The 11484-nt window shown below is 44.0% G+C and overlaps 1 protein-coding gene across 1 annotated transcript; it reads right to left on the reverse strand.

The window, feature by feature from the left end:
• Positions 1-10067: 10067 nt before the first annotated feature.
• On the reverse strand, positions 10068-11006 carry LOC311583068 (olfactory receptor 7C1-like; the record flags this gene model as incomplete). Its single annotated transcript, XM_084756412.1, has 1 exon — positions 10068-11006. The coding sequence occupies one exon, from the start codon at positions 11004-11006 to the stop codon at positions 10068-10070; it is 939 nt and encodes a 312-aa protein (XP_084612538.1).
• Positions 11007-11484: the final 478 nt, after the last annotated feature.

Raw genomic sequence — 11484 nt, forward strand, 5'->3', positions numbered from 1 at the left:
AATTTATTCTTGTTACATCTGAATGGTTATCCCATCCCTTGTATCCTCCCATTCTTCCCTCCCTCCCATTTTCCCCTTATTCCCCATCCCTATGACTGTTCCTGAGGGGGATTACCTCCCCCTGTATATGTTCATAGGGTATCAAGTCTCTTCTTGGTAACCTGCTGTCCTTCCTCTGAGTGCCACCAGGTCTCCCCCTCCAGGGGACATGGTCAAATGTGAGGCACCAGAGTATGTGAGAAAGTAATATCCCACTCTTCACTCTACTGTGGAGAGTGTTCTGTCCATTGTCTAGATCTGGGTAGGGGTTTAAGGTTTACCGCCTGTATTGTCCTTGGCTGGTGCCTTAGTTTGAGCGGGACCCCTGGGCCCAATCTTTCCTGTATTTAAAAAAATACATTCCTAGCTTGTGTGATCTAATTCTCCTTTATCTTTAAGACGTGATATTCACTCTTCTGCTTGTCTTATTCTTTAAGGGTTTCCCTTGAGTTTTCCATTTGGGTTATTGAGTTTTTCAATTTTATCTTCATTTCAGTGTCTATCTTATATAACTTAATGGTTTCTAGTTCCATCTATGTGGTAACAGATGACAAGACTTGCCCATTTTTATGGTTAAAACACTCAGTTTTGTACATATTCCAGATTTTCTTCATCCATTCATTTGTTGATGAACACATAACATGGATCTTCATATTTTTCCCATTTTAATATTAGCTGAAAGACATTGGATTGTAGGGGGAACCTGCTGAATTAAATCAACCTGTATATTTTAAAGACGTTTTAATGCCAGAATGGAAGTCAAGGAATGTTTTACATTGGGGAAGAGGTTTTGCCTATATTTCCACAGGTGATGAAAGACTATGGGTTCAGTCAAAATTTATAAAAGATCCATTCTGAATAAAAGAAGCTTCCACATGAAAGGTACAATTCAAGGAAGGAAGAAACACAGAAAGACAGCAATGCAGATGATTCAGAAAGTTGATTTCTCCTGCATGGAGACAGTTCAACAAACCAGCTGAAGATGTACATATTGTTCATCAAACTGATAGGCTGAAAATCTGGATGTGAAATGCATATTTGCTGAAGGAGAGATAATCAGGACTGCATGTAAATGCCCGGCTGGTGCTCTGGAGAGGGTCCAGGGTAGTTTCTCTGGGGTTGGATGCGGATGCCCTTCTAGTTCACTCTATCTCTTAGGTGACCAGAGCTGATGGCTCAGGCAACCGATCAGGATTGAAAGAAGAAAAAGGAAGGAAAGGGAAAAGAGCCCAAGGTTTCTTCTCTAGGGACTGGCTGTACTGCGGCTGAGGAGAACTTAAACTGACCACCTTTTTTCCTATGGCTGAGGCTGTAAAAGCGGCTTCTGGCTAGAAACTGCACGGGGGTCGTAAAAGGAGGCTCTTTGATCTGTAGATAGGCCTCTTTGCGGAGATCTCCAATAAGTTGGTATAAACTTAGGCTTATTAGCCGAGAAGGCTGATGGCCTTGAGTCTGCTAACTTATTTGTGAATCTACAGAGAAATAAGAAGTAAGAGAGAGATAGAAAATAAACCACTCACACACATACGTTCAAGAGAAGAGGACCAGGAGAAAAGGTGGATGAAGTCAGGCGTCTTAACTTCAACTGAAGTTAAGCTGCTCAATCTTTCCTCCTCTGCTCTCCTCAACTTTCTCCTCTGTTCTCCTGCTCACGTTTATTGTAGCCCATATATATACTTCTGAGAAAAGGGAATTACCTCATAGTCAAAAGAGTACAATTAATCACAAAAACAGATGAATCCTAAAATACAACAGGTTTCATGTTTTAAAGCTAAACATTTCTTATCTACGTATCCATTACATAAGTTCATGGTGAGTTCAGAATGACGAAGATTGGCAGGGTCTAAGGTTAACAGGGTCTGAAACTTACAAGAGTATACAACTTATCAATTAGACAGACCTGACTATACATTATCCAGCTATCTCTTAGTTCATTATGGGCTCAGGACAATAATCTGCCAGGGACCAAACGGCCTGTGGCCAACCCCCACCCATTCAGCATCTGCAGCAAACATCCTGCTTGGCCACTCATTAGGCATGCAAGGCATCCGGCTTAGCCCTGAGTAGAGAGCAATCCGATCCTGAGATAACCACAGAGACATCCTGCTTTGCCCCACCCAGGAAAACCCCTCCCCCTGCAGATGTTCCCGGGGCTCAACCCCAGAAGATTTTGTACTTTTCCATTACTCTCCTCGCTTACCCCCGCCCTCCCTAAAGCAGGTTTTAAAAAGCCTGCCCTCACCTTCAATAAACGGCTCTTGACAAGCTACTGTTTCCTTGAGCTCTGCGTCTCTCTCGCCCATTGCTTTATCCACAGGTTGCGACCCCCCTCAGCCCCCCAATAACTGACCAGCCGGACTGGTTATGTGGATACTTTTAGTGGATGTGGCGCCCTAAGGGCTACTTCTCCCCCTGCACTCCAGGCCGATAAAATTACTTGGAGAACTGATTCTCCTGTCTGGATCGATCAGTGGCCCCTTCCTTCCCATAAACTGGCCGCAGCCTCAAGGCTGGTGCAGGAGCAACTTGATGCAGGCCATGTTGAGCCCTCCACTTCCCCCTGGAACACCCCCATTTTTGTCATCCAAAAAAAGAATGGTGCCTGGCGACTCCTCCAGGACCTCAGAGAAATTAACAAGACCATGATGCCCATGGGAGCTCTGCAGCCTGGTCTCCCCTCTCCTGTAGCTATCCCTAAAGGATTTCATAAACTCGTTCTCGACCTTAAGGATTGCTTCTTTTGCATTCCCCTACACCCTGACGATTCCAAACGTTTTGCCTTCAGCCTCCCTGTCGTTAATCATGTGGGGCCCTCACCCAGATTTCAATGGCGGGTGCTTCCTCAGGGCATGGCCAACAGTCCCACCCTTTGTCAAAAATATGTAGCCCAGGCCATCGACCCGCTACGCCTTAGGTACCCACATTTATATATTATTCATTACATGGATGACATCTTACTTGCTGGCCCTAACACGGCTGAGCTCTCTCTAGTCACCCAGGAACTTGTTAAGAGTTTGGGTCATCTGGGACTTAAAATTGCCCTAGACAAAATACAACAACACCCCCCTTTTCTTTTTCTGGGCTATGAACTTGGGACCTCTTCGGTCAGGACCCAAAAGGTCCAGCTCCGCCGAGACACCCTTAGAACACTTCATGACTTTCAGAAGCTTTTGGGGGACATTAACTGGCTGCGCCCCTACCTTAAGCTCACTACTGGAGAGCTTAAACCCCTTTTTGATATTTTCAAAGGCAACTCTGACCCTTCTTCACCACGCAGTCTCACTGCTGAAGCTTCTGTGGCCCTACAAAAGATCGAAGACGTCATCTTCCACCAGTCCATCTCCTATTATGACCCTACCCAGCCTTTCGCGCTCATAATTTTTCCCTCCCTCTTTGCCCCCACAGGACTGCTCTGGCAACGGGCCCCTCTTTTTTGGCTTCATCTCCCCTCCTCCTCCACTAAGGTCCTTCCTACTTATCCCACTCTGGTTGCGTCCCTCATTCGGCAGGGGCGGGAAGCGGCCACCAGGCTCTTCGGAAGGGACCCTCACTCTATTATCACACCTTACTCGGCCACAGGCTGTTTGGTCCCTGGCAATAATCTTGTCTGTCTTTCATTCTAAGAAACAGAGTAAATTCAGACATCTCTAGGTAACTTCATTCCATATAGGTCATGAGAAGTTTAAACAAACTTGTCCATATTTATGGTGAAAATACCAGGATTCGTGGTGCCATCTGCAGTGGAGGCTTTATCTGAAGCCACAAATCTGCTAGTAGGCTATCCTTAGTGAGGCATCTGGAGGTCCACAAAGGTATTTATTGCAGCCATAAACTAACTTTAACTTTTAAAACTATTTGAATCAAACCAGGAATTTCATAATCAGGGATTAATTCATCTGGATAACAAAAAGTACATCTTCAATAAGATCTTCTAGAAATTTGCTCAATCCGAGCTGGTCAGTACCCAGAAAATAACAATTCACACCAATGCCAGATGTATTTATTTTGGTTTTTTTACACAGGGTTTCTCTGTGTAATCTTGGCTATCCTGGACTCACTTTGTAGACCGGGCTGGCCATGAATGTAGTCCTGGCTGTCCTGGACTCACTTTGTAGACCAAGCTGGCCTTAGACTCACAGTGATTCACCTGCCTGTGTCTCCCTGGGTGCTGGGATTAAAGGCATGTGCCACCATCCCCGGCTCTAATGCCAGATTTCAGAGAGATGCAGCAGTGCACAATTGACAGGGTAGTCAGAGGTTGGAAGCAATTCTGGGGCACATCATGATACAGACCTTGCAAATATCGGATCACCTCCAGAGATCTCTCATGCCTCCTGGACTTTCCCAAATCAATGGCTCCTGACAGCATGTCAGAGGCTGGAAGCAGTTTTGGGGTACATCATGGTATAAGACCTTGCAAACACTAGATCACCTCCTAGACACCCCACATGCCTAGTGAGCCCCCTTAACAGGGTGGCCCTTGGCAACTGCAGTTATGAAGGGTCATCACACCAACGGATCATCATAAGGACATTCAGACTGTTAAATTTATGGGATTGGTAATTATTTCTGTTGTAACAAACTGTGTATTCTTTTTTAGATTAAGCAAAAAGAAGAAAGATGTAGATGAATTTTAATCCAGCCACATGGCTTCTCTGATCACATCCAAAGACCTAGTTCTGTGTGATCTGGCTGGAATGCAGACACACCCTTAGTACATACCTTTAATCCAAAACAATGAAGGTAAAGTTAGTTTGTACAAGTAAGCACCCATGTTTGAAAGTGACATCTAATTGAGGGGCAGACAAAGTGACAAATCAGAGAAAGATTTGACAGAATAAAGTCAGAGGCAGGATACACACAACTCTCACAAGAACAGACAGTACAGAGAAGCTACTTAAAATCAGTACAGTAAGCCGGGTGGTGGCAGCGGCGCACGCCTTTAAGTCCAGCACTCGGGAGGCAGAGGCAGGTAGATCTCTGTGACTTCGAGGCCAGCCTGGTCTACAACATGAGTCCAGGACAGCCAGGGCTACACAGAGAAACCCTGTCTAGAAAAACCAAAACAAAATCAGTGCAATAGAATTGAGACAGCAGAATAGGGTATAGTAGAAAGAGCGTAGAGAAAACAGTACAGTAGAGTAAATTACAGTAGAGTCCAGTGAAGAAGACAGGACAGTACCAAAGAAATAGAGTTGAGTACAATACAGAGTTCAGTAGAGAAGACACTCCAGTAAAGTTGAGTACAGTACAGAACAGTACAGGCAGTTTGATGGAGTTCAGTTCATGGGTTTCAGAAGCAGAGCAATTCAGAAGAAGCCATGAAGGAGAGATAAATATGTTTTTTGTTTAGATCACAAGTGGGGGATGAGAAAAAGACCAGTGAGAGAGAGCAGGTGCTGTTTACCCCCTTAGAAGTCAAACCACCGTGTGGGGGAGATTGGTTGTTAACCAGCTGAAAAACATCCGTGAACAAATTCTCAGAGGAGATACAAATGTGAGCCAAAAGCAGGAGGCAGGGCCTTTTGGAGACTTGGGATAGTTTTGGCTGTTCATGGCTCCACTTTGGGAAGCTCCTAGAGAGAACTGCTCGAGGGAAGGCTTTGGGGCTCTGGGCCCTGGGCTCTGGCTGAGGCTCCGGGTTCCTGTTGTTCCAGGTTCCAGCAGAAGAAATCCTCATTCCTCATTCCTTGAGGAATCGTTCCTTGGAACTAATATCCTTATGGTTTCATTATTACATTCGTTAATCTCTTTTTCCTATTGTTTAGGTTAGTCCAGTTATAAGTGAGGTACTCTCAGTTAATACATTCATAATAAAATATAATTGTTAAGAAAATTGAGCCTACAAAGCCAAGAAAAGCCTATTTGAATCAGTCAGCTTAGAGAAGAGTTTGAGCCAAAATGGGAGAGTTGAATCAGCCAGCAAGAGTTCAGAAAGAGCTAGAAACAGTTAGCTTATTCAGCAATAAGCCTCCAAGAGGACCATTACATCTGATGAATAAAAGATTCTTTTACATATTTAAAGAGTGCTACAGTAAATGCAGTAAGCATCTTTATGAGATACTAATTTCCTTTTCTTTTGATATTATACAAACTCAATGCATGAAAATCCTCAACATACATTTCTGAAATGCCAGAGAAAGAACTCAGCGAACTCTGTGGGGTTTGGGCATCTCTTATTACTTGTACAGTCATCATCATCATCAGGACAGAAGACAAGAGTTTGTACTGTACTTTCAAGGAGCTGCAGTATTTAGCATATCCAGAACGGAGAGCAATGAAGTCACGGCACACAAGGTAGCATTAACTACCTTCTGATTGGTGTGCTCTATTTGTCTGCCAAACCTTATTTTTCCCCCTGACTTTCGCAATCTTCAAAGAGGAGAAATGGCCAGTAACTCTTGTCCCACATCAGCAGTTACTTTCACAATCTGTAGGACAACTGCAGGAACCAGGTTTCTGTGACTACCTCAGATAGCAGCACTGGAAAGTTCCCTATGGATATAAACACAATAGTGGAGCCTCTGAGTCTTATAGCGTTTCTATTGCTGACTTCCACAGCTTTAGTCCTGGACAAGGGTTCTGTAGGCCCTTTGAGGTTTCCACCCACATTAGCTCTGACTTTAGGATTCAGTTAGGTGTGGGATTCAGTAGCTTGTCTGCCTAAATGCATTTGCCATTTGTTTTTGCGTGCTTCCCTGATGTGATGCTGAGTCTTTTGTTGTTGTTTACTTGAATGGATTGATAATGACTTAGAAGGTTAAGGAAACATAGCTATGGCTGCTCTGTGAGGATATTTCCAGAATGGAGGGAAGACCCCTACTAAATGTGTCTGGGCAGGGGCCCATATGGAGCAAAGGGGAAAAAGAGAAAGGCAGCCACAGCAATTAGTTTTTGAAATTTTTATTTATTTTATTTTATGTATATGAATATACACCTACCTGGCAGAAGAGGGTACCAGTTTTGATTATAGATGGCTGTGGGCCACCATGTGGTTGCTGGGAATTGAACTCAGGACCTTTGGAAGAGCGGGCAGTGCTCTCTCCAACCCCCACAGCCCCTAAAATCTTTACTTTCCTTTTTACCGCATGAAAATTATACAACCCTATCCATTGCTTTGGGTCTTAACAGAACCTCATGTGACAGGAATGTGACTCTTTCCAGCATGGCTTTGGACTTGCACACGTATATGGTTATGTTTTAGTGTCAGCTTGGATAGTTTGAGGGATATTATGGGAATTAGGAAGTCATCACATATGGATGTTTCTGAAATCATACTTCCCCAGAAGATTTCAGGGTGATTCAAGGAACAGAATAAGAAGACTCCTCCCTGAATATGGTCAGGACGATTGGATTGTTTGGGGAACAGGAAGCTGAAAAAGTTTCTATGCCTGTTTCTGTCTCTGTCTCTCTTTCACACACACATACACACAGAGTCATTACAGAACAGAACATCCTTCCATGTAGCCTTGGCTGTCTTGGACTTGCTTTGTAGACCAGGCTGGCCTCAAACTCAGAGCTCCACCTGCCTCTGGCTCCCAAGTGCTGGGATTAAAGGTGTGCGCCACCACTGCCTGGCAGAGATAAAAAGTTTAAAGAAGAACCTGATGCTAAGTGGAATAAAGGGAGTGATGATTTTGGAGCAAGACCCTCCCAGCTAAGCTTTCAATTTATGAAAATGAGTTAAAGCAAAGCTTAAGCAATGAAGGAAATCATCAACAACAGAAAGTTGATGCAAATACAACTGACCGAGGGGGCCAAGTTTGAGAGCCTCCTCAGGCAGCATTATCATGTGACAGCCTCCGTTATATGGTTCTGGCTTCAGAGTCAAAGATACAAGAAAGCAGGATACATAATCTCACTCCATGGCTAATGAAAGCCTCCAAGGCCAGGCATGTGTTAGGGGTGTCCCTGCATGGAGGCTCACAGGACCATTGTGTGAAGCCGAGAGGATGTTCCTGGATTCTGTTGGACACCCCAAGGTGCTGAAGATGCCAGAGCTGTGGGATACATGCCAAGGAATGCTACAGACTGAGTGTGGAGCTATCCCAGCTGAGAAGTGTATTACAATCAACAGAGTTGAAAGGACTTGGAGATCTGAAGAACAGTTTGACATCAGACATGAAGATACAGAACATGGAATTTTCCATGTTGGATTTCAGACTTAACTTTGACCAGTATTTTCTTTACACCCTTTTGAAATGGTAATATGTATTCTGTGCCATTGTACGTAGGCTCAATTTTCTTAACAAATATTTTTTTATTACAAACTTATTAGCTGAGAGTACCTCACTTATTATGCAAATAACCTAAATGATAGAAAAAGGAGATTAGAGAATTCAATAACAAAACTGTAAGGATTTTGGTTCTGAGGAACGATTCTCCTTATGTAATCAGCAGGATTTCTTCTGTTGGAACCTGGAGTAATCAGAACCTGGAACTTCAGCAGGAACCCAGAACCCAGAAGCCTTCCCTTGAGTGGTTCTCTCTAAAAGCGTCTCAAAGTAGAGCGATGAACAGCCAAAACTATCCCAAGCCACCAAAGGCCTAGCCTCTTGTTTCTGGCTCACTTATATACTTCCTCCCAGAGTCTGTTCACGGATCTTTTCAGCTGGCAACAATCAAGCCCCCCTCCCTCCCCCCCCCCCCCCCCCCCGACGAGGTGGCTTGCCTTCTAGTGTATTAACATCACCTGTTCTCTCACAAGACCATTCCCCATCCCACACTTTGGATCATAACAAAAACAGGTTTATCTCTCTTTCAATTGTATGTTGGAAAGATGTGATATGCTTTTTTAATTTTATAGAGGGTTATATTTAAGAGATTGCAGCATGTCTCAGAAATAGTGTTGAGACTATAAGAGACATTGTGGAGTTTTGAAGTTGGACTGAATGCATTTTTGCATTATAAATATAGATATAATCCTATGGGGGCCAGAGAGTAGAATGTAAAGTGGTTTGAATTATAACGGACCCCATAGGCTCATATATTCATCAGAAAGTGGCACTATTTGAAAGGATTAGAAGGATAAGGAGGTGTGGCCGTAGAGGAAGTGTGTCACTCTGGGTGGGCTTTGAGGTTTTGAAAACCCATGCTAGGCGGCCCCATCTCTCTTTCCCTCTCCTCCACCCCCACCTATGGACCACTGTGTTGAATTCTTAGCTACTTCTCTAGAACCATGTCTGCCTGAGTGCCACCATTCTCCTGACCATGATGATAATGGACTAACTTCTGAAACTGTAAAAAAAAAAAAAAGCCCACAATGAAATGCTTTCATTTACAAGGGTTGCCTTGGTCATGGGGTCTCTTCCCAGCAACAGAACAGTGAATAAGACAGCACGTAATTATCTAATATAGATTTTAATGCTTCTCTGGATTGAAAAAAGGAAAAAATTAAAACTCAAGGACTTAAAAACAATATTTTCAGAATGCTTCATAAAACATTATTTAATGATTGCTAATAAACACAGTAAGACAAGCATTGAAGAATGTAAATATGTTCAGGGAATCTCAGAGTCCCAACTATTGAGCATTGTGTTCTACTGTTCCTGATCAAATGTGCTCATGCAATCAAAAGCACTGTCAACAAGGACCAGGCTGATAGTTCAGTTTTCAGAAGTACTTGTCATGTAAGCTCGAGTACCTGAATTTGATGCATAGAATCCATATTTTAAAAAATCAGGATGACCCACTCTTATAATCCCAATGCAGGCCAGGCAGAGACAGATGAGTCCCTGGGCCTTACTAGCTAACAACTCAAACTGAAGCAGTGGGCTCCATGTCCTTGAGGAACTCTGTCTCCAAAAACAAGGTAGGTGGTGGTCTTGAAGTTGTCCTCCTACACACACACACACACACACACAAACACACACACATGCACACACACACACAAACACACACACACGTGCCCATGCACATGCACTTACCCATACATACCTGTGCATATATATGTGTGTGTGTATATATATATGTATGTGTATATATATATGTATGTGTATATATATGTATATATATATAAACCTTTACTATTAATTTGAGAATGACAGACTACATAGTAGTGTATTCAGGGCTCTCTTCATATCCCTGTTCCTAAGGCTGTAGATGAAGGGGTTCATCATGGGAGTGACCACCGTATACAGAATGGAAGCACACACTCCTGCCCAAGAAGCCTGTGTCCATGTAGAACTGAGATACACCCCAAGGCATGTTCCATAGAACAGAGACACAACAGAAAGGTGAGAGCCACAGGTGGAAAATGCTTTATACTTTCCTCCTGCTGTTGAAATCTGCAGGACAGATGTCACAATTTGCGAATAAGAGAAAAGTATCCCAGCTAGGGGGAAAAATCCCATGATGCCCGTTACAATATATAACACCACATTGCTGATGAAGGTGTCAGAGCAGGCTAGCTTAAGGACTTCAGGAAGCTCACAGAAATAGTGTGGGATTTCCACGACAGCACAGAAAGACAGACTCAGTGCAGTCAAACTCTCAGGCAGGGCTCCGAGGATGCTTATGAGCCATGCCAGGAGAAGTAGTTGGGCACAGAGCTTAGGGTTCATAAGGACAGTGTACTGCAGAGGGTGGCAGATGGCCACAAAGCGGTCGTATGCCATCACAGTCAGAAGCAAATTGTCCAGAAGTCCAAAGACTGTGAAAAAGTACATCTGTGTGATGCAGCCCGCATAGGTGATGAGCTTATTCTGCGTCTGGATGTCCAGCAGCATCTTTGGGACAGTGGTAGAGGTGAAACAGATGTCAGAGAGGGATAGATTCGAGAGGAATAAATACATTGGTGTGTGCAGCTTAGGGTCAGAAGCAATGGCCAGGATGATGAGCAGATTCCCAAAGATGGTCACCAAGTACAAGGACAAGAACAGCCCGAAGAGAACAGGCTGGATCTCTGGATTCTCTGAAAGTCCCAACAGGTAAAATTCTGGAACCCCTGTGTGGTTTTCTGGTTCCATGTAAATGAAGTGTCTATGAAAGAGAAAAAAAAATAATAATAATAAAGAGAGAAGAAAGAGGATGAGTGAACTAACAGGGAACCAGCTCTGCAGGTGTGCATCTGCCTTACTGAGGTTTCTAAATTCGGCCATATTCTCCTGCGGGTCACCTCATGTAGGACTCATAGCTATAACATTAAAAAAAAAAAAACCTAACAACAGTTTAATCACTTTACAGCCTGATTCCAGCCCCCTCTCTCCTCTCCTCCCTGCCCCCCTCATGCTCCCCTTCCCCCTTTCTCCTACTCCCCAGAGAAGAGGAGGCCCCCAAGGGGTACCAGCCCACTCTGACACCTCAAGTCACATCAGGACTAAGCATATTCTCTCCTGCTGAGACCTGACAAGGCAGCCCAGCTGGGGATCCAGAGGCCGGAGCAGAGACAGAGGCAGCCCCTACTCCCACTGTTAGGAGACCCACATGATGACCAAGCTGCACATC

The sequence above is a fragment of the Acomys minous genome (assembly GCF_964271855.1).
Source record: "Acomys minous genome assembly, chromosome: 14".
NCBI lineage: Eukaryota > Metazoa > Chordata > Mammalia > Rodentia > Muridae > Acomys > Acomys minous.